The sequence below is a fragment of the Ictidomys tridecemlineatus genome, chromosome 6 (genome assembly GCF_052094955.1).
Source record: "Ictidomys tridecemlineatus isolate mIctTri1 chromosome 6, mIctTri1.hap1, whole genome shotgun sequence".
In the NCBI taxonomy this organism is placed as follows: domain Eukaryota; kingdom Metazoa; phylum Chordata; class Mammalia; order Rodentia; family Sciuridae; genus Ictidomys; species Ictidomys tridecemlineatus.
Window position 1 is genome coordinate 186,824,653 of NC_135482.1, and position 24,470 is coordinate 186,849,122.

The 24,470-nt window shown below is 43.1% G+C and overlaps 1 protein-coding gene across 2 annotated transcripts in view; it reads left to right on the top strand.

The window, feature by feature from the left end:
- The window catches only part of Hs6st3 (heparan sulfate 6-O-sulfotransferase 3), a 653,633-nt gene extending 629,376 nt beyond the window's left edge, over positions 1 to 24,257 (top strand). For both annotated transcript variants that reach the window (XM_040281659.2, XM_005317031.4), the window contains one exon: positions 17,384 to 24,257. In XM_040281659.2, the coding sequence (XP_040137593.1) occupies positions 17,384 to 18,092 (709 nt within the window). In that variant the 3' untranslated portion in view covers positions 18,093 to 24,257. The remainder of the gene's footprint in view (positions 1 to 17,383) is intronic.
- Positions 24,258 to 24,470: the final 213 nt, after the last annotated feature.

Here is a 24,470-nt window from a genome sequence, read left to right on the forward strand (position 1 = left end):
CGACATGCCACTCCCCTTCCCAAGAAGGCTACAGCCACCCATGCACCGGCACTTCTGTCCTCACAGCACAATAAGGAGCGAGGCCCCTGGGCCACAGCCCTTCCCTGATCTGCTGCTGCTTCTCCTGCCTCTGCTGTGCAGGACCAAGAAGTATTTGTCCTTTCCTTCTCTACCACCCAGAGATCTCTTGATCCTCCACTGCAAAAAACAAGGGAGTTAGTTCAAGTGCATCTAGCTTCTCCCTCCACTCACTCTAGCTCCACGTGTGTTGGCCTTACCTTCAATCTAAGGCTTTCTGACATTTACATCTGGACTTCAACGTAGGTAAGGTATAAAAATTGTAGAACAATTTCTGATTTTGTTCTCTAGGAGGATTCTAAAAATTAAACAATAAAAATCCAGTAAATAACACGTATAATGTGATCATGTCACTATTCACAAGCAGTGTGATTAGAAGGGAATGTAAAAAATTGGGTTTGGTAGTGCAGCTCGGGAGGCTGAGGAAGGAGGATCCTGAGTTCAAAGCCAGCTTCTACAAAAACAAGGCGCTAAGCAACTCAGTGAGACCCTGTTTTTAAATAAAATACAAAATAGGGCTGGGGATGTGGCTCAGTGGTCTAGTGTTCCTGAATTCATTCCCTGGTATCTAAAAAAAAGAGGGGCGGGGGATGTACAAGGATTTCTTTAACTCTTGCAAGGTCAATGGACTCTGCTTTCCTGTACCCCATCTAGTCCTTAAAATTTAAAAGAATATCATGTTTAATTATTGGTTGCTTCACATCTAGTTGTAACTTTCTCTTTCAGCTTTTTATTTTCCTTAGAGTTGCTAATTGTCTTTGTTTTTACCTTATGTAGAGAAAGATTCTCTGCCTCTTTTGTTATTGAAAACATTCAACCTGTGAATTTTGGTGTTTGTTGAAAGGAAAATAATTTTCTCCCATGTGTATTTTTCTTAAAGATATCTGAGTTGCCATCTTTTTTAATCTTTTCCTTGCTGACTAGGTTAATTCCAGGGTCTTAGATCCCACCATTTCCATAGATCTTTTAAAATTTATGTTAAGATATTTTTTCAATACAATCACCTTTTACCACAGAAAGTGTAGAGGAAGTAAAATATTTGAGCACATCATTGTTTTTATCTTACCCGTATTCTTGATCAATAATTTGCCGAAGCATAAAATTCAATATTTAAAATTATTTTCCCTGGAAAGTTGGAAGCCACTGATACATTGTTTCTGTACTTCAAAGTTCTGATGAGAAAATAGTTGGCCATTTGGGCTTTTTAAATTTCTTTAAATTTGTTTTAATTAGTTATACCTGACAGTCGAATGCATTTATGCAATTTGATATATCATACATAGATGGGATATAATTTCTCTTTTTTCTGTGTGTACATGTTGCAGAATCGTATTGGTCATGCAGTCACATATATACTTAAAGTAATAATGTCTGTTTCATTCTACTATCTTTCCTATCTCCACATCCCCTCCCCTCCCCTCCCATCACTTCCCTGTACCTAATCTAAGGTAACGCTATTCTTCCTCAGTGCCCCCTGCCCCCCACCCCTTAATGTGAATTAGCATCAGGTCCCTCCCTCTAGAAGATTTTGGATCTTCTCATTTGGGGTTCTAAAATTTCATTCACATTCCTTGAATTTCAAAACCTTTTCAATTTGAATGCACAGAGTTTTTTCAGGCTTACTTGGTACTTATTTTTACATTTATTATTTCTTCCTTTTTAGTTTCTTTTTTCTCTTTACTTTCTATCACGATTTTTTTCTGGATGAGTAGTAAAATCTATAGAATCCATCTCTCCATCCCTTAAATTAATTTCTCAACATTCTCTGTCTCCTTACCCTTTCTTCATATCTGTAAGGTTGCCTGGACCCCATCCTTTATCTCATCTACTGACTCTTTTTTTCAGGCTTATTACATATATGCACGTATGAATGTAAATTAATTTCTAAGAACTCCTTCTTGTCCTTTTCCTTAGTATCCTATTTTTGTTTAATAGATATATTAATATCTCCTGATAGTCATATTTTAAAAGTTCTCTTTGCTTCCTTAAATCACCTACTTCTTCCATACAGTTATTCTGTTTATTCATTCCCCCCCCAAAATGTTTAGTAACTCTTTATGGATCTCTTCAGATTTATAGATAAAGATGAGGCTGTTCAAGGTGGGTAATTAGTTCTGCTTTTCTCTGCCATTATGTTTTTCTCCAACAAAAAGCTCTCTTGTCATAGTTTTCTAAGGCTGCTGCAAAAAGAAGTCCCATAAACTGGGTGACTTAAACAATAGAAACCCATTCTCTTGCAGTCTGGACTCTGGAAGAGCAAACTCAAAGCCTAAGTAGGGCTGGTCCCTCTGAGGACCATGAGGGAGAAGCTTCCCAGCTTCTAGAAGCCTCAGGCACACCTTGTCTTATAGCTCTCCGTGCTTATGTGCCTCTGTCCAAATTTTCTCTCTTTGTAAGGACACCAGTCATACTAGATTAAGGCTTGCTCTAATGACCTCATTTTAACTTGATTTATCTGCAAAAAATGTTACTTCCAGGCAAGGTTGAATTTACAAATACTCACAGTTACTCTGGGGGAATACACTCAACCCATGACACCTCTCAATGGGAGATCAAGGATAGTTAAGTTATTTTTTAAGGCCAAAACGCATTTCAAACAAAGAAACTTGACTACACATGCTTTGTCCAAAAGCAAAATGTCATGAGCTGACTGATTCCGCCTGCTGGATGCTGGCCCCTCTCAAGTCCCAGCTGTCCTTCTGGAGGGGCAGAGCTCTGAGGCAGGAGAGTTGAGGGTCCTCATCTGTACACATGGCCCTAGAGGAGACAATCTCCAGGTTGTGGCTGGAGTGATCTAACAAGCAACCCCTTTTAGAAAGTCAAAATCAGTGCTTGAATGACAGATTCTGGCGTAGCTATGGGAAAGCACAAAAGTGACCTTCTGAGTGATGAAGAGGAAGGCTTTGAAGGACGTATGGGAAGACCTGGAAGAACTAATACAGGCACGTTCTCGTAAGCCTAGGAGGCACCTTTTGAAATTCAGAAGACAAGTGATAGGTAAACCGAGAGGCTACTGCTATTGCAACCATGAATTCAACTCGAGGAGCCACTAACTCCAAAAAGTATTAGCTGAAAATCTGTGCAGTTTACATCAAGGCTTAGTTTAATTTATTCTGGGGGCACCTGCCAAACAATGGGGGCCTGAGTCTGAGAAGGAACACTGCCTTCCTGAACCAGGGATTGCTCTACAGTGATGATTCTCAATTTCAAGAAACAAATGCACATCAGGTCATGACATATGGAGACCCTGACCATGAAGAACAACTGTGCTGCTCCCACTCACTGTCCCTTCACATCTTCACCCTCTGGGTGGGTCCCGGTTCCAAGAGCGCAAGCCATATAGAAGGAGAAGGTTCATGTACCCAATGCCCCAGAAGCACTCCCATGTCATAGCAGCAGAACTGTTACCCATGCTGACTCTTCTCTGGGACTATTTCACCCAAATGGAAGTCACCAAAAAAAAAAAAAAAAAAAAAAATTCCAGTCAAAGCTCAGAGGATCTTTCTGCACTAGGTATTTTAACCACTCTAGTAGGATGTGTTTGGAACACTTCTGTTCCTAGATTTTCCCTGTGCAGAGGTCATAAGTGGTGCTCTCTCTTGTACTGGGCCTGCATTTCCAGTCTTTCCTGATTTGCTCCAATTCTGCCTGAGTATAGCACTAGACTCTGCCCCTAATCTTGTGGCTTAAACAGAAAATTAAAACAGCCTCTTGCACGGTGCAGACTGTAATGCCATCAGCACCATCAGGCTTTCAGCGGGAGTCCAATGCCTCCAGAACTAATGGCTCTCCAAATTCCCACCCCCCTAGGAAAGGGTCATTGCCTTTTAACTGCTATGTAACCCTCCGAGGCTGTTTGGGGGTACATGATGTGGCAGAGAAGGAGGAGAGCCTTTAAAGTCATTGGAGGTCAACGTGCTTCATTATATACACAGAGCTTCGAATTCAGTTTTAACCTTTGATGAAATCTGCAGCGTTGGGATTTTTATGCTAGAGCAGACACAGAAAATCACAGGTGCAACTAATTTCGGTTTTGACTTACAATCACTGTGAGCCCCTTGAATTTTTATACGAAACTCTCTCTTTAACTTGGGTGTAAAGTGTCAGAAGTCTGTAGCGTGTCTCTGGAATGTACATTAATGGGTAATATTGATTTGTGGAAATTAATTACTAGAAAAATAGCTCTCAGCACTTAACTGTGTTTGGGAAGATTCGAGAGCCCCCTTGTGGCTACAGCTGCCTAAACAGAAAACCAGTGAAAAGCTTTGAAGTGTTTTGTTGTCTTTTTATTGATATCCACCACCACCACCCCTTTTCATTACATTCTTTTGCTTGCTTTATGCCTTTAAATTGTTTTTCGTTTAGAGAAGCATAAACATAATATACCCATTTCAATGAAGGATGCAGAGATAGTAGCAGGTGTCAATTTTAAAAGGACCAGTGACTTTTTTTTTTTCCTTCTGATGATCGCGTAGAGAAATCATCAATGCAAATGATCATTTTTAGGGAAATTCACAAAGCAAGAGAATTGCAGGCACATTATTTTGCCTCTTAAGGGATTCCTTCCTTTATTTTTAATCCATGTATTGATTGCACAAATGTAAAAGTCACTTCTTGAAGCCCCAAGCTACGTTTATCTTAAAAGTCTGACAGATTATTTTCTCAGATTTACATATAGCAGAGGAGAGTGGGAAAGTAAGTGTCCTCATTTGAGTGTTTTAAAATCTTTAAGAAACAAATGTTGAAACCTATTACCTCTCTGATGCTTCAATCATGCCTGAAGAAAAATATTTGCAACTTAAGGTCACTGTGCCTCACACTTGAATTGATGAAAGAAGCACTCAAGGCGACTCTGAGACAGAGCCGATTGATTTTTTTTGCTGGGAGATTTCAATGATCATGCATTTTTTTTGTTTAGATTTCTGCCATTGCTTTATTAATTAGACAGAATTACAACAGGGCTTTTGAGCCTGCTGCAGCTGAAAGCTCCCATTGAGGGTCCATGTGGTGAGCGGGGCTTCTGGAACACCTCATGCTAATTCTCATGAATAAATGGATTTTGGAGAGAACCTGATTAGGACTCCGTACTACTTCCAGGGTAATTTGGTTTCCCCTAGATCCATTTGTGGAGTAACGCTGGCATCTAGTCACAAATGAATTACTAGCCCTGCCTGTGGTTCCTAGTACAGAGACAAATATCATAGATCGGAAATGAAGAAGAAAAAGAGAGAGAAACACCTGATGTTTGGCCCCAGAGAGAACACAGGGACATTAAAGATGGCGTCTGGCCTATGTTGTCATCCACACAAGGTGTGATCAGCACAGACCTCGGCTACACAGCATGGGGGGGCGTGATGGTGGCAGCTGAGGTGCCCAGATAATGCTGGCCAACACAAGACGCTGAGCAGCAACTGCTTCCTTCCTTAGGAACTGCAGACATGTTCAAGCTCTGACACCATCCATCCTGGTCTTTTTTGATATGGAATTTGTGAAACGTGCAAATTCTTTTAAGAATCTGCATGAAAGGGGCTGAGGAAGTAGCTTAGTGGTAGAGTACTTTCCTAGCATGCACGAAATCCTGTGTTCATTCCCAAGCTCTGCCAAAAACAACAAAAACCAAAATATCCAAATATTATGGATAAAAGACTGCAAGGGTTGTATCTGTATATAATTTTATATACATATATATATATTATTGAAACCTCCAAACTTGAAGAACAAACTGCTAATTTCATGTTTTTTCTTTAAACTCTTAACCAGATTAGAACAAAAGTAGATGACGAGGGGTAGTCACAGATGACAGGGTCAGCTCCTTAACGTCAAGCCGTCTTGGGCATATTATATCTCAGTAACCTAATAGAGTACTTGGCATGAATTGCATAATCAACAAGCACTTTACTTGATTTTTTTATTGGTGCAGTACAGTTATACATAAAAGTGGGGTTCATTGCGATTCTATCTATATGTGCACAGAACATAATTTGCTCAGTTTCATTCCCTAGTACCCCCCTTCCCTCCCAGCACACCCTCTTTGTCCTCTACTCCATTGATCTCCCTTCTATTTTCCTCATAAGGTTTCTTTTTAATTCCTTTTTTCTCTGTAGCTTCCACATATAAGAGAAAACATGACCCTTGACTTTCTGAATCTGGCTTCTTCAGCAAGTATCTTTAAACAGACAAACTAAACTATCACAGGAGGCAAAGAAGGAAAAGAGAAGTCCTGCTCCGTGGCTCCTTACTCGTTGCCCTTGGGGAAATCCTTTTATACCTTTGAGCATCAGTTTCCTCATCTGGAAAGCCAAAAGAAAAAGATTTCCATTGCTACCCCTGACAGGATCACATAGTGAGATAAAATGATAATGGACGAGGGAAGTATTTCTGAAAGCTGTAAGATCATTATACGAATGCCAAGCACCACAGGCTTTTTTTATCACCAGCACAGCCTGTTTAATATCCCCAGTTCACTGGGTTTGGGCAGATTTTGAGGCTCCAGTGTTGCAGGAGAATGGGGGGATATTGAGCATACAGTGCACCTATGCTAAGGACCTGGTAGGTGTCAGCCACCTTCACATTCCTTATTTGATTCAATCTTTGCCACAACTATATGAAGTTAACATTTATACCCTGGCAAATAAATAAGATGAAAACTAAGGCTTCCAGAGGGGGTATGAGCTAACCAGTTCACACTGGAAAGGAAGTGGGCCTAAAATTGGAACACAGGTCTTTTCCGCCTTGAAGTCTATTTTCTTTTCACTGCATCTTAAGTGAAGTTTCCAATAGGCATGAAATTATGCACTCATGCTCTGTACAAATGAGTAGCTTAACTTGAACTTGCCTTGAATTTTCTCTCTCCGAATAAAAGATTTGGAACAGACAACTTCTGGATCCAGCAAGCTTCTTTGAATACTTTTCTGAGTCTTTATAGCATTTTGTACCAAAAAAAAAAAAAAAAAATTAAAAAGACCGACTTTAAAGCCAAAAAGAAAATTATAGCATTGCATGAGCTTTGGCTTTATCTGAATTCTCTTGCATAGCTATTTTCAACCATCCTTTATTGTTCTGAGACTACTACAGCATTCTGCTTCTAGATTCCTTGGGAGCATTAAAAGCAAATCCAACTGCAATTCCCCCTTGTCTCCAATACCCTTTCCTCCTGTGTAAATTTGTTTCATGTTTTGTGAGTGTGCCGAGTTGAGGAAAATTGCTTCTATGGCTTCTTCTAAGCCATAAATATGTTGAGGATCCTCTGGAGCCATGTGCTCTCATGCTGAGGTAAGATGGAAGCCCTCTATGCCTCCTGCTTCCCGTCCACTCTGTGTGTGCAGTGTGCTGCCCCTCTGTCATCTGCTGCTGCCTACTCACAGGTAAACACAAGATCTTCACCCTGAGATGCTCCTTTGGTCTCTCCAGCTTAAGTTGAAAAAAGGCGGGGCCATTAAATCAGAATCTGCATCTCCAAGACAGCCTGACTTTGACAAGATGTCACAAACATTCTTGCTTGTGAAATCGAAGTCATCTAAACCCTAGGAAGCTCACAGGGTTGTTTTGATGACTAAATTGGTCAATGCAAGAGAATATCACCTAGCACTAAACTTGGGCATAGTAGGCCCTCAATAAATGTAGGCACTCAATAAACATTGACCATTACCATTACTATTAATGTCAATTTTCATTTCAAATGGAATTTTCCCTATTTTCAATTAGCTTGCTCCCTAGTCATCATCTAGGTGGCCTCTGGGATTTTCATCTTTGTGGGATCCCAAGGGGTGGAATCAGGTTGGAACTTCTCAGGAATGTTGTTTAATATGCTAAAAACGATTGCATAGTTCAGATAGCAAAATCCTAAAACAGAAGAATCCTTAATGTAAGAAGATGGCAAAATCTAGACAGGGATGATTTTTTTTTTTTTTAATTCTTGTGATGTTTTGGGAAATTGCATCAAAGCTGTCCAATGTAGCTCTAAACATTGTTTTGCTCTTAAATATCCTGATTTACTGCTTTTCCTTTCCAAATTGGCCAGTGCTAAACAATTGCCACAGGAACACCTCATCGTTTCTACTGAGTGACTGTGTGTAATTCTCACATTCCCTAGAAGCAGTGCCTGAGAAATTAGCTAAGAAGAGAGCGTGGTGAACAGAAGGGCCTGATAACACAATCAGAGTGTACTATCTGCTGTTCTGCTTTGCTGGACTGGGATTAGAGCTGTGAGTGAGACTGAATGGGCCCTTATCTCACTCCGGGGCGGCTCCAGGCTCCAGGTGGATACACACATGCATAAACCACTGCTTTGCAGAGCGCCTTGAGATGTCCTGGTGCCCAAATCCCAGTGACGCAGCACCAGGCAGGGCTCCTCTGAACCAAATAATCACGGAAGTCCCTGAATAATGCATGAGAGCAGGACCCTCCCTGGCACAGTGGAATCTATGCAGGGAGGAGCTGTACTCAGCAAGATAGCAAAACAAGCCCCTGGAACATGCATTCCCTGAAATTTATTCTTGCGGCAGCCACTTGGGGGAAAGTGAAAGCAAATGTGACAACCGCCCTGAAATCATGGCATTTTAGCAAGTCTGAGGCTCAGAGGTTCCCTGTCAATATAAGGCAGTGATGTGACAAGGTTTTAAATTTTACCTTATTGATAAATACAACTTCTTCCTCTAGGGAAGTGAAGTGTTGACTGATCATCATTGAGAAATAACCTGTATCATCCAGGACCCTCCTGGCTCTGGCTCTGGCTCGGTCGGTCAGCATCATCCGTGGCTTCTCACAGTTAATGTTAGCCAACACCTAGACACTGCAGACAAACTGCCTCTCAAGAGGCCATTTCTTTGAGGACTGGCACTGAATGTAATCAGGTGAGGGCCTCCATCTTTCAGATCCAGATGTCAGTTTTAATATAGCTGCCGTTCTGAAGAGTGGGGTTGGATCCACAAATATTTAGTCTCTCATTGGATATCCCAGCTGTTCATTGCATGAAAAACAAACAAATCTTTTTTTTTTAGAAAAAGGTTTCCCTACCATCATGTCAACCTGACTGTCCTGAAATGCCCCTCCCAGACTCCTGTTCCCAAAAGGGTACCTCCCTCCTGCAGCCAGGAGTGGGCAGAGCCTGCCTTCCCCACTCTCCTTTGGCTTCAGGTATCCATGTCCATGGCACCCAAAGATGCCAGGCCTCATGGAATGGCCTGTCTGCTCCCACTGTGTCTGAGGTTAGATACATGGGTGGAAACTAAATGTAGTCATTTTGACAATGAAATGGAAACAATTCTCTTGAAATGGGAGGAATTCCATTTCTAGGAATTTATTCTTTGTACAAATATTTACAGCTTAGGATGATCTTCACAATTTTTCTATAACCCTCCCCAATAGGATGTGCCTGATTGTGCAAAACCGAAGATTAGTCCCATAAATCACACCAGAATATTACACTCTCAAGAAAGAACATTGTACTCTTATGGAAAAATAGTAAAAAACAAACAAAAATTTCACTCTGTATTTTTAAGTCGAAAGCACAGGTTAGAAATATACTGTACATTGTGATCTCAAATTTAAAAAAGAAAGAAATGCATATAGACTCTGTGTGTGTGTGTGTGTGTGTGTGTGTGTGTATGTGTGTGTGTTCAACTGTGAGTTATCAGAGTGAAGTGGTTATAGGTAATTTTAATTTTCTTCATTTTCACTGTCCTGCATGCCCCCCATTTTCAACAATGAGAATATATTTCATTTCATTCTGGGGTGGTGGAGAGATAATAGTTAAAAAAAAAAAAAAAAAGGCTAAATCCAAACTACTCACGCTTTAAAGTCCCCAGAGTCAGCAGTAAGGAAGGAGATGCTGAGGCTCTGGCCTTGGAGGGAAGCTCACCTGTTGCTTACCAATTGAGAAGAGTCGAGATCTCTGGGCACCAAGTAAAATAAAAATGCCTTGGCTAAGTGGTTCTGGCCTATTGGGAAGGAAGTCACCGTGAGGGAGGCCAGGGCAGCTTGGTGGCCTGCTGCACACTGTGCTGCTGGGCTTCTGTCTGCGCTTGTCCCATTTTCTCCCCACAGTGCTGGTCGTCCTAGGAACCAGTGGCTCTGACACACACCATTGTCACTGTCGGCCCCCCTCAAGTTCTTTGTTATGATACTTAACAATCAAGGTTTCCAATTTCCCGTTTGCTTAGAACATCATTCTTAAGTTCCCTAATTTCTTTTCAAGGCTTGAACAAAAGGCCTTTCATTGCGGTGTCACAGGGCAGCCTGATTGCTGGGCGCTCAGTGACGCGCTTGCCTATCAGATACAGCGCAGGGCCAATAATGTGCCACCCAGATAAAGAAGAATGGGCAGCCCATAATGAGCACGCCGCACTAAAGGGAGTCGAGAAATTAATTCTATTCTGAGTATTTGGAAAATGATTCCATCCACAGGACAGCAGGTGGGAGCTGTTTCACTTGTCAAAATGCACACAACCTCTAATGTTAATGGACGGTCACTCCTAGGAGCCCTAAGGTGTGCACCAGTGGCCTCCTGCTCTCCAGGTGCCCCCAAGCCTACCACTTACCATCACTCACAGTGCCTTTCCAGAGTCACTGTGCTTTGATAAAACTTGGTTACCCAGAGAAAAGTCTTTTCAAAGTCTATAAGGCAAGAGGAATTTCAAGAAATTTATTCTATCCTATACATTTCACAAGATCCAAGAATCCCTGAAACAGTGGCTGATATCATTTATGTATTCACCCCACAAACAATGACCAACGGGACACCGTGATGTGTCAGGTCAGGTGCAGTATGTTCTGGGGGAAGAAAGGTGAGCAAGGTAGACTTCCCTCTCTCCAATCGTGTGAAGTTTGTCCAAATGAGAGAGCATTCCCTGGTGGCTAGAATAGAGGTAATGCACAGGGACTCAGGTTTTGTTGGGGGAGCAGGGAAGAAATTGTTTCCACTGAGCATGTCAGAGACAGCCAGGTGGAGAAGTTCCCACTTGATTGGGTTTTATGAATATATAGAACTGTGGAGTGCTAGAGATATTAATGTTGCTGCTTGATTTTATAAGGGTTAGGCTGGTGGTGGAAGGAACATAGTCATTAAACTTCCAAGAGCCTAGCATTTTGAAAATTCTTTCATTTGTGTTCTCATTGGATTGGCAAGTCACAGCCTCATAAAAGGGAATGTTTTTAATCACCACAAGCAAAGTGATTCCTGAGACTTATACTCCTTATTCCGCCATCCTGATGGAGATACTTGCTCTAGCTCCTCTCTATTCTCTTGTGATATTGACAGAGAAAGATGAGATGGAAGGGAAGGAGAGAAGAGGTGTAGAGCAGACCAACAATAAGGAGGGAGGAGGGAGCAATGACAGATGGGTGTGAGATGCAGCTTGAATCTGTCCCCCACTTCCTTCTCATCCACACCCACAGTTCTGGGCTTGTCCCTGCTAGTCTCTAACCATAGTTTCAGAATGTCTTGTTTTCTGACTACTTCAGTCTATCTTTATCTATTGCTAACTGAATCTCCCTAGATCAACACTTTTCCTCTATTAGCAGATCACAATTGCTTTCAGAGCCCAGGACTATTTGGTCTCAACTTCCTCCCCAGGACTATTTGGTCTCAACTTCCTCCCTACCTTAAGCCCCCTGCCTTTCATTCATGTGTTAAAATAACAATTGAAACCCACAGCATGAACCTTCTGGCCCAGTCCAGCTGCTCTGCGGATCCTTAAGTGAGAGAGCTCTCTCAAAAATTCTCTGTCCACTTCTTACCTCTGTAACTTGCTAATTGATATTCTTTCTACCCTACCTCACCTGTACCAACAATGCTTGAGGGTGTTTTATTTATTTTCTTATGTTCTCCGCATTTCTTACAGCAGCTCCTTACACATTGCAAACCCTTAATAAGCACGTGTTGATTAAGTCACTATCTAATTAAAGAAGGGGGAAAACTATACAATAAACTGTTAAATATATTCTTGAAGCAGTTGGGAAGAAAAGCAGTAAGTTTGATATTTAAAAAATAAATAAATTGTTACTAATTACCTGTTGTATGAGAAATGTTCGACATTTTGGCCTAAGTTTTGTCTCTGTGTATCATTGACCATTACAATCAAATGATAGATACATTAGAAGATTCTTTCTACTCTTTGCTCATATTTTGTACATTACAAAATAAAATCAGATTATTTTTAAGAGAGAAAGGAGGGACATATAAGAAAGGCATATTAATTGTAGGTATTCAAGTACATTTATTGTATGTAATTATCACTTTTTAACACAGTGATTCACTGAACATAATGGTGAGCAGGACTTTGTGCTATAAGCTGTGGGACATGAGGGCCCAGGTAGAATTATCACAAAGGAACCTAAAATCTTGGATGTGACTAAGTGTGATAAGTGGTGCAGGAAGTCTGTAGCTGGAAAGTCAGAGGTGGTGGAGATGCACCCTGAGCTGGTCCAGGAAAGATGAGCAGGGTTCTCAGGAATACAGGAGACAAGGACTTTACAAAGTGAGTTATGCCCTTGGTTGTGTTTAGAATTCTTCAATGCTTACCTTCCAGCAGAGCAGGGTGCCAAAAGTGGTCCTAAACCACTAGGTTTAGGGCTAAGTGATCATGGACTTCAACCTCTGGAAAAGTGTGTGCTCCATTTCTTTGAACTCTACTAAGCCATGACGGCCTTCATAGTGATGATCAATTAAAATAATTACTGAGTAATAAAAGTACCTCACTCTCTAATCTATCTGAGTATTCAAGAATTTGCCATCATTATCCTATGGCCACAGATGGATGATTCCAAAGAGCTCCAATCATTTTGTGCTTTCAATGAAGTAGATGGCAAAGGGAAGCTCTGTGGACAGAATACTGTCACTAAGGCAAACAAAGTTATGTCTCAGGGATTGCTCTGGTCCAAGGAGATTGTCAGAACTGCCCAATAACTTGGTAGTTTGCATATCTCTCACTCTATCAAAATCATTGGATGCCTAAGATCTTTTGGGGTCGAAGTCTTATTAATTTCCATGTCTCCCATGTCTAGCCCCAGTGTTTGTAAATAGAGGGGACTCAAATGTTTGCAGAGTTACAAATGAATGAATGTATAGTTAAAGGGAGTAATGATACTTTACTTATTTATGTTTCTAATACCTGGGTAGAGTTTAGACTAACTAAAATGATAAATGTATGAGTAAGTGATACCCTATGTCGGATTGGGAGATTGAGTTAAAACTAAAGGAGTCAATGAAGGTTATTCTTTATTTTATTTATTTAGTTAGTTTTGGCCACCAATACCCTTGGGTCTTGCTTTCCTTCCTCTCTGTTCTTTGTTTTATCATTTTAAAACTGATTTTTCCCTTCCATTGTACTGTTGAACAAGTGAGGCCTAAAACACAAGTTCCAGAATTCAATGGTATAGAATCCTTTAAATACTTCCAAAAGAAACTGAATTGGTAATTGTGGGAGCAGAAGAAAGAATTTCTGTTGTTCTGGAGTGGGATGTTTTATGAATCGGCGGCCTTCTGTCCCTGTGACAAAATACCTGAGACAATCAACTTGTAAGGAAGAAGGTTTATTTAGGCTCACAGTTTCAGAGGTTGAAGTCCACGATCACTTAGCCCAATTCCTTCTGGGCTCCCTCATGGTAAGGTAGCACATCCTGGTGTGGAATGTGCGGGGGAGCAAAGCTGCTTACCTGGTGGTGGCCAGGAAGTACAAGCTGGAGAGCTTCAAAGAGCATGTCCCCAGTAACCTGTCTTCCTGCCATTCAGCCTCATTTCTTGAAGCTCCTACCACCTTCCAGTAGGCTCCAGCTGAGGCCAAGCCTATACATATGGGTCTGTGGGGACATATCAGATCCCAGTTACAGCAGGAGGGGATTCGTGGAAGGGAAGCATTTCTTGTCACCAGTGAAGGTCAAAGGATACCCATCATGTCATTGATTGTTTTTGTTGTTTTCTATCTGAAGGCAAAGAAGCAAATCAAAATAGAGGAAAAAAGTGAGATGAGTAATTTAGTCAAATTTTCAATTGTCTTTTTCATTATTTCCATGTCTTTCAAACCTTTTGGTTTATTTTTATACTTTTCTCATTTTGCATCCTTATTACTTTGCAGGATGGAAGAACAAAACACAAGTAACAAACTGTTTAACTAAACAATTCTCAAACGCTCCTAGCCACTCGATACAGGGCCCTGAGATGGGACAACTCCATACTTACCAGTATAAATGTTCCCCTAGTACACTTCTATGTCTCCATGACAGATTTAGCTTTACTTCCAAGTTGATTTCTTGGGCTGATAAAACTCAGAGACATTGGAGATTTATTTCATTAATAAACATCACCCTGTGATTTCATTAAGCATGGTTGAAGGCAATATTAAATGGAATAAAGTTTAACTTGAATCCAAGACAATTTCAATCCTAAACCAACTTCATTCAGCTCTAAGATCATGCGCTATTTTGTCAAATATCTCTGTTATCAACCAATTATGGGTATTATTTGCCCAAATCATTCCTATGTGCACTCATCGATAAAGGGTGCATCTGACTACAGTTAAATCAAAGGCTATCTTACAGGTGCATGAGAAACTAAAGGAACAGTGGGAGGGCTAGGAAGTCACTCTGTCCCCTCTGTTCTCACAGCTCATCTCCACACTGAATGCAGTTGGACCCAGGGGTCAGGACAGCTTCCATGCTGGAGAGGACTACCCTGCACACTCTCCAGAAATCACCTCTGTTGGGGAAGAGTTATCGTGGCTTTCAGTGGGATCTCTAATGCAACAAAGCTTCTGGAAGCACTAGGGCCAGCTTTCCCAGTGAGACCAGAGCTGCGTCATATCCCAGAAGAATTCAGTTAAATCTTCACGCCACCACCCTTTGTAACTCACATCTCCAAAAGCCTCCAACTCCAATGGTTCTTTAAAAACCTGGATCATATTAAATTTGAGACCATCAATAAGATGGAGACATATTCCTTGATTGTCCCTGGATTTTTTACTGGTGCTGTTTACATTGTTTGGGGTGTTTTGTATTTTAACAGTAAAGCTGGAAATTTTTCATTTGTAGTCTAATTTGACCTGATTCAGCAATCTTTCCAATTTAAGTTCTTCTGCCCTGAGGTGTTTGGCACCCTTAACACACTGACTTATGGACTCATCATGACTGTACTTCTATATTTATTATGCAAATTGTTGTGTGAAATGAAAACCAGTTTCTGCTGGTAGAACTGAAATAGGAGGTGTCCCAACACAGGACTACAGCGGGGTCTGGGGTGAATGTCATCTAGTGTTCAGAAGTTGTCATATCCACTCCGAGCCAAACTTCACCGTCACCATTCCCTCATGGAACCCAGAGGCTGTGTCAGGCGTTCCCTGCTCTCCCTACTGACCTGCTAGGACATTTTCTTCCACGGATAGAGTCATCATTCCTTCACCCAGAAAGAGAACAGAGTGCTGTGGGATGGTGATTGGCCACGGCGAGGGCAATGGTTGGCCCATACTTGGCAGGTTCAATGCCTTCCTCCTCCTCAGTTAGTGGGCCGCTAGTGTGACTTAAGATACTGAGGTTTCTTTAGCACATTTCAGAACTATCTGGCTTTCCTATTGGAATGAGGCTATCCATTCACAACAATAGAATAAAGAAAAATGCATAACTTTCAAAAATGTAGTTTATTAATTCCTTTAAAAAACAGAATTTTAAAGATTTTTGCCCTTAAACTTATTTTTCCATTACTTTTGCTGGGATTTTTCCCCCCATTCTGTTTAGTAGAATAAGCACCAGGGTGAAGATTTCCTATAAAATGAGAGGTTTGCCTTTTCATGATGTTGTGATCCCCCCCCCCAACACCAAAAAAAAAGTTGTTTTGAAGGGAACCAGACCTAATTAAGTCCAGATTCTGTAACTTACTGGCAATGTCATCTTGGGAAGCTTTTTCATCTCTTCAAGTTCTGAGTTTACTCAATACTAAGTGAAAACAAAGCCCCACCCCAGAGCATTGCCTAGTCTTGGAATGGTACCTGGCATTCAGCAAGTTTACCCCATCATGGATCTTGGGTGCTCATCTATGGGGAAAGCATTTGGCATTGAAGCATGTCAGTGAGTTTAATCTAGGAAAAAGGTCATCTTTGCGATTTAAGACAAAATTAGAAAATGTTTGCCTCCACCTGCTGCAAAGCAGTTTTTGTAAGGGGTCCAGGAGTGATCTGTTAGACGACTTGAGCAAAAGATCCCCTTTAAATTAAATGTAATCTTCAACGCCGTGTTCTTTCTTCATGTGCTTATTAAGCACCTCTTGGTTCTCTTCTTTGGAATTAAGAAATTCTTCTTTTCCACTGTTTTTAGATTCTCCAATGAGCTACATGTGCCCTGAAAATGTGGCCTGGTTTTCCTTTTTCTCCTCCCTCTTCACCATCCCACTGAAAGCCACGATAACTCTTCCCCGACAGAGGTGATTTCTGGAGAGTGTGCAGGGTAGTCCTCTCCAACATGGAGCTGTCCTGACCCCTGGGTCCGACTGCATCCAGTGTGGAGACGAGCTGTGAGAACAGAGGGACAAAGTGACTTCCTAGCCCTCCCGTTGTTCTTTTAGTTTCTCAAGCACCTTAAGATAGCCTTTGATTTAACTGTAGCCAGGCCCACCCTTTATCAATGAGTGCACATAGGAATGATTTGGGCAAATAATACCCTTAATTGGTTGATAACAGAGATATTTGACAAAATAGCACAGGATTCAAGGTCAATCCAAAGTCATTCTTTGGCAGATTCTCTGTCAAAATATGTGTGTGTGTGTGTGTGTGTGTGTGTGTGTGTGTGTGTTTCCTGTCAAGTTTCTACAAAGAACACTTGCTAGGATGAGTCAGGCACCAATGGCCTGGCCTGGTCTGGCCCTCTGGCACCAGGCTGAGGCTGCGGCTGCACAGTAATGCTTTCTGCTCAGGACATTGCACAATGTAACCACTTGCCAGGAACCAGCACCAGCCTTGTCTGATCCAGCACCAACCTTGGTTCCTAGATTCTCTGCAGCACTAAGCACAGGGTCAGGGCAGGCCTGGTGCTCTTCATAGGGCATTCGGGGACCACTCTTGTCCTCTGGGGGATCTCTGGGTTAACACGATTGACCCCATATTTCTGCAGTGGACCCAACTCAATGGGCCATGGACTAGAGTGGAGGAACCAGGATCAGACTGGCTTCTGTGGAAGCACAAAGGCCAAAATGGGGTTTAAGAGCATGAAGAGAGCTTGGAGGCCTGGTGTTCAGGCTGCTCCTCCGTGTGGTCCTTTCTACATCTTCTGTGACAGATAGACCTCAGTTGTCAGCTACTGACACTCTTCCTCTAATTTCTTCCAGGAATTTCTATTACATCACAATGTTGCGGGATCCCGTGTCGCGTTACCTGAGCGAATGGAAACACGTCCAGAGGGGGGCCACGTGGAAAACCTCTCTCCATATGTGTGATGGAAGGAGCCCCACCCCCGACGAGCTGCCCACCTGCTACCCTGGGGACGACTGGTCTGGGGTCAGCCTGCGGGAGTTTATGGACTGCAGCTACAACCTGGCCAACAACCGCCAGGTGCGCATGCTGGCCGACCTCAGCCTGGTGGGCTGCTACAACTTGACTTCCATGAACGAGAGCGAGAGGAACGCCATCCTGCTGCAGAGCGCCAAGAGCAACCTGAAGAACATGGCCTTCTTCGGGCTCACCGAGTTCCAGCGGAAGACTCAGTTTCTCTTTGAGAGGACATTCAACCTCAAGTTCATCTCCCCCTTCACGCAGTTCAACATCACGCGGGCTTCCAACGTGGAGATCAACGAGGGCGCCCGGCAGCGCATTGAGGAGCTCAACTTCTTGGACATGCAGCTCTACGAGTACGCGAGAGACCTCTTCCAGCAGCGCTACCACCACACCAAGCAGCTAGAGCACCAGCGGGACCGCCAAAAGCGGCGGGAGGAGAGGAGGCTGCAGCGCGAGCATCGGGCCCACCGGTGGCCAAAAGAGGACGGAGCCGCAGAGGGGACTGTCACTGAGGACTACAACAGCCAGGTGGTGAGATGGTGACCCCCTGCCCACTCCTCTTTCGGGAGGGGGGCGTGAGCAGGTGCACTGACCATCTGTTGGAGACATTGGGCCATCCAGAGGACCGCTGGCTCCGGGTGGCTGTATTGGGACATCTGCTTCCTCTTGGTCTTCATTTTTATCCAGCTGGAGGTTATCTGCCTTGTTCGTTTTTTTTTCTTGACATTTTCAATCAGTGACTTGAAGTAGGGTAGGAATGCATCCTACATAGAAAACATTTGAAGGTCAAGGAGAAGCAGTGGCCGAAGGAAAGGGTCTGTGATCTGTGCAGCCTTGCAGGTGATCCTTTGGGGAGCTGGACCCACAGAGATGCACATGAAAAGCCAAGTTATGGCTTGGATGTTCTGCTGAACCTGGTTTGTTTCATACTGTCTCTGTCATGGAAATATTAGTCTTTTAAAGAGAGAGAAAGGGAAGGAGGCTTCTGCCCTTAGATGAGGTTGCACGCCGACCCTCACCTGACTGCTGGTTCTCGTCTTTGAACTCTGTTTGAATGCAGCTTCCATCCTAAGTAATGTGTTTTGTTGCTGCAGTTGTTTTTCAACAAAATCACTGACCATCTCTAGAGACCCGCATCCCACCAACCCTGGCATCCCGGCTCTATGCCATGCTTCCTCCTCACCCTTAGGAGACAGGGAGTGGACACAGGACAGGGGTGGCTGTGGCTGAGAAATGAACATTGGTGGGGTTTTAGGGGAACTACTTATTTACTGAGGACATCACACTGTACCAGTTGTAATCTTCAATGTGAGGAATGAATGATCAATTAAGGGAGAAAAAAAATCAGGAGAAATAACATGTTTAATATTTCCAAACCAGCTACAGAATCTTAGTTTTTAAAAGAATATTTCAGAGTTTAATCTCTTTGGGGACAATCCTCTTCTTTGCCAAGGTACTACCAGGTTTGAAATTCTACTGTTCTAGAAGAAAAGAGATTTAAAAAGAACTTGGCCTAAAGAATAGGAGCTTAGCTGGTATGTATACAAAATATATTTGAGGTCACTACATGAATAATAACTCTGATTTGGGCCAGGAGACATGAACATCACTCACCAGATGGTCATTCCAGACATAGATACAGACACTACATTCCAACATCCCCAATCTTTGTAGCCTAAAGTTCCTTCCCATGTTGTGTGCACCTGCTCTTAGATTGCGCTACACCCAGCAAATCAAGTCGGAGGGTATACACTTAACCAAAACCCACTGTATTGCCAAGAGCTTATTTTCACCTTTTCCCAGTCACAAGTGCAGTAACCAAAAGTACACTGACCAATGGGGGAAGTAGGAAGGAAGGAAAAGAAAATGTTTTTCTCTCCTCCAACTGGAGGCTCAGAGCGGGTAGAAAGTTTCACACACATTGATGTGATCAGTCCTTCCAAGGAGTAGAAAGACAAGTGAACCTCCTAAGTCAGATGGAGAAGCCTGTTTCATCAACATCCACCGTGTTTGATGTTTAAGCCTGCTTTCCATGGGCCACCCCACAGAATGCTCTCTGGGGTGGAGAGTCCGTCAACCCACCAGCATTCATGGAGAGGTGCTGCACAGAGGACAACCCCATGTCCCCATCAAATACAGATCTGGAGAAGTGGCTCCCATGCTTCTCTCACTGCCCTTGACTTAGCTGAGGACAGGCTCCCTTGTGCTATGAACCAAGGGAGACCCTTTCTATACTTTAAGGATTCTCTCCTTTAACAAGGTAGATAGTCTTGGTTCCAGTTTCCCAGATGAGGAAGGTGAAGCCCAGAGACCATAGGTGGCTTCCCCATGGATTGTAAGGTAGACCTAGCTGACTGCAAAGTGCAAACACTTTACTTATTCCATCCTGCTCTTCATATGGGATAAGGCTCAGGTCTCCTAAAGCCTCCTGTTAATCATGCAAGAAGCCAGATGTTATTGCCCTGAAATATTTGTCCCTGACCCACATAGGTGGCACAACTGTGATAGCACCAAGCTAGCAGTGACCCAGAGCCGTGCTGCTTTTGGGTAAGTCCCTTCCACATCACTGATTCAGCAATGAGCTGAGATCAATGACTTCTTGGGCAGCTGCACTTTGTGAGCCATATATAAGAGTGAGTTAAAAGGGGCCAAGAAAATAGCATTTGTCAGTTGGTAGAAAAATGCCAACCAAATATCTGTGTCTCCCCTTTCCAATCATGTGTTCCTAAACTAGGGAGGGGAGGGACATTGCTGCAGGGACTAATGAGGGGCTGTGTCTCCATCTTCACATTTGGGTATTACAGTCTCGTGTCTTGCCCAGAATAGAAATACACACATACACACACACACACACACACACACACACACACACACACCGACAATCCAGTGTTTTGTTACGTGGAAAATCAAAACAAGCTGGAAAGCATTTGGATTGTTTCTTCTAAACCCACTTTACTTTTTGGCAGGGAACCCGTGCCGCGCTGAGAGGCGGAGGCAGCCCCTGCTCACTTCACACTGTTCCCAAGGCACCTGGGATTTCTATCAAAAGGCTTTCCATTGCCTTTCTGCTGAAGGCTTGATGTATGGGGCTCCGCTTGAGACCAGATAGCAGGATGCTCAGAGGAGAAGCCATCTCTGTGTGTTGGCCTCCTCCTCATATCATTTCATTGTAAAGCAGCGCACTTGTCACGTCCTGGGGGTCCTGTGTTGATGGAAATGGAGAGCTAGGGAAGTAGTGTGTTCTCTGAAAATTGGCTGCACACCTACATGCGGAGTGACTCTCAGGGACGGGATGCCCGAGGAAGGCACCTGGGCCCAAGGATCCATGGGCAGTCAGTGACCTCAAGGTCCCAGCCCAAATCAGCTCCAGGGCATTAATGTGCAAAGCTCCAGAACACACATACACACACACACACACACACACACACGGGGAGCTCCACGTCCTGTCAACCCCTGTAGTCCCCAGGTGGACACCCCTTCCCTTCTCTTGGCAATGGAAGCCTCAGTGACCACGTTGATACGAGGTTCTCTGTGTGGGGAAAGGGGGAGACATTTTATTAAGAACCAAGATACACACTTATTTTGTCTCCTTCTGGCTTTTTGGCAGCCTGCTCTTGGTAACTGGAGAAATAATCATGATCTTAACAAACGATGTTAGACAACAGTTAAGGAAATCATGGGTATGCTCATTTTCATCTAACAGAGTAACTTCACCATAGTTTGACCAAAGGTTTGAAGTATTTAAAGTGTGAGTGGATGGCCTGGGGTTATGGCTCAGTGGTGGAGCACTTGCCTAACCTGTATGAGGCCCTGGGTTCGATTCTCAGCACAGCATATAAATAAATAAAATAAAGGTTCATTGACAACTAAAAAAAATTTTTTTAAAAAAAGTCTGAGTAGAGATAGTGCTAATTTGGGGAAGAAAGTCTACCAGATAGACTTACTAAGGAGCTGAGACAAGAGCATCAAGGCATTAAGATTAAGCATAGTAGGCAGGAATTCCATTTGACGGTTTTAACCCAGACATAAATAAGATTGATGCTATTTTCCTCTCACTTAAGACAAATGGGTTTGATAGCTCTGGTGTGTGACATTCTCAGAAACCCAGGTCCTCTCTTACTGCTTTTACATTTTCATGTGTGGCACCCACCCCATGGTCCAAGATGGCTGCTGCAGCTCCTGCTATCTTATTTTCATTTATGATGCTAGAGGAGAAATGAAGAGAAGTTGCTCATATCACTTCCAGTCACATCTTATGGGCTAGGACTTAGACATTAGCCACATCCAACTGCAGAGAAAATGTCTTTATTCTTCATTGCCAGGTACCTTGATAAGTGCGGGGGTTCCATTATGAAAGAAACAATGTGAAAATTAATACTGATAAAAACTATTAGTCTCTGACACAATAGGGAATTGAAAAATACTTCAAGTGCTTTTCAATGTCATTTATTTCATCATATGTTTTGCAAGGGATGAGATTAAAATTCATCACTTTGTATAGCATTTAATGCTTTTCAAAACATTTTTACATCTAATATCTCATCTGGCCTTCATTGCGTTCTTGTGTGCTAAAGGGGAGTTCTACTCATTATCCCATTTGAGAGTTTGGAATGAAGATTTAGAGACATTGAGAGATTTCCCAGAGACTCTAATTCATTAGCAAGTTGCTCAGAGCCGCAGTCTTCCGACTTCATAGCCTTTCCCACTACTGTATGCTGCTCAGCATCCGTTTTGGGATTGGGAATTGCAAGAATATGAAATCTAAGTCTTTATTGATTTATATCTTCCCTCACCTCATTGTGGAACTGCAATGACCTAGAAACTGCCAAGGTCGAGTTGACTCTCCACTCTGCCTCCAGTGCAGGGGCCTCTGTGAGGGTGAAATGCCCCAGAGATGAGCAGTATTGAGGAAGCCCTTGACCCCGGGGGAGGCGTGCAGACACCTCTGGCTGGATGTCTGCCCTCCTCAACCTCAGAACTACTCACGATGAAGGTGGAGAGGATGTGCTCCACTCCTCCGGGAAGCTCAGTATTAGACGTATGCAGACTCAGTAGCGCCTGTTAGTGAAGCTTAAGGGTGATCAATACAAGCCCTGCTCCACTTCTCCTTCCCCAGCTCCCTGAAATTTTATCAGCAGAATATTGCGCTAGTTCTTAGAGGGTTTCCTGGTGTTAAATGAGTTCCTTGGCACATTCGCTAGAGAGAGGAAATGCTTTAGGCTGCAGCAAGCTACCATCTTCAAAGATTTTTTTTTTTAATTCCTCCAGACACAACTTGTGGCTGAGACCGAGAGTCCCTGTGATGAGGACGTGTGGGGGAGGGGAACCAGGGGAGCAGGGTAATATAGAAGAAATGGGGCTATCAAAGGAGGCAGATCCTTCAAAGATGGAGAGATGATGAATAAAATATGTGCCAGGCAATCCTGAAAAACAGAAAAATGACAGTTTCCTATTTCTAAGATATAGAACAGGGGCAAGCTGAGGTAGCATGTGGACCACAATTCCTTCAGCCACGGCAAAGAACAGGAAAGAGAAGGGCTCTTGAGACTGGACCAGAACACCCGCTGCCTTTAGAGCCTGAAGGCTGGTTGGGTTGGGGAGTGGAATCAAGGAGAAGGCCAGGTTGGATGTGGGTAGGAAAACCCTGGTCGGTCACCACTGTCACTCTAGGGCTTTCCTTTGCCAGTCATGGTGCCTCTGCTGCTCTCCTCTGAAAGCTTCCAAGCTGGGACCCAGTGCCATCCAGGGGGGACTGCACTGGTCTCCTCCCAGGCGCTGTGGGCATTGCTTGTCGTCCTGCTCCTCCATCTCTGCTGAACACGAGCCCATGCCTACGTCTCTCTCCGAGTTCTCCTGCACACATCTGAACTCATTCCCCGATGCTTTGAGTTAGCCCTTCTGGGCCAGCGGGGGATGCTGAGACCTGTGTGTTTGGTGGCCACGTGCATCTCCACAGTACGTTGACAGAGATTTCCAGAGGACTGGCCTAGCTGTGAACACCAGCAACGTCTGCAAGAAAAAAGCCCCTCAACGTCCAGGCAAGGACTCAAGGTAACCTGACAGGATACCAGATCTGGGAACATGGACACACAGATGTTTCTCAAGGCCGTGTTCCAAATTGTCTATGGAAACCACTGTCACTGCCATGCTTCAGCACGCTGAGTGGGACCTCTGTGGGTTCCGTGTTCTGCTGCACTCTGGCCACTCATCAAAGGGCCAGATGCCCTGCTGGAAAGCCTCAGCCCTTGCTGGGGAAACCCTGTTCTGCAGAGCAGAGTCTCGTGTGACTTAGTCATTGTCACCCAGCCTTCCATCTCCTGGCCTTGTGTTTTTTTAATCATGTGGCCATCTTTTCTTTTCCTCCCCTTTTTCTTTCCCCCAGAGTACTTTCTGGATTTTGCTTGCATAACTATTTTTCTTTCATGTATCAACTCAATGTTAGAAAAATCTGGATCTTTATCTGGTGCCCCATTTTAGATGTAAAGATAGTTATTCAATAGCTAGTAAATTATTTCTCCTAAGAGATATTTCCTTTTGTTTCTGTGCAATAATATGTATGAACTCAGTTACTAGGAGATTGTATTGTGACATTATCAACCTTTATTGCTATTTAAAAATGATAGTTTGTAGAACTGAGGATTTCCATTGATGTGAAGCACAATTTAATGGATAAGTTAACATATTAAACTGTTGTGATGTCAAGAACAATTGTTTTCCCCTGTGTTTTTGTCAGAGACATTTTTTGCAAAATGAGAAAAGTTAGTTAAACACTTTAAGGGATTTATGGAAATTGAATCCATGGGATCAGCTTAGTCAAACTCTGTAAATCCATGCTGTGGATACAAATGTGGTTATCGGATGGGAAACTCTAAAAGTCATCAGAGACAAAGGAAATAGGGATTGAAACAATTTAGAGCCTGT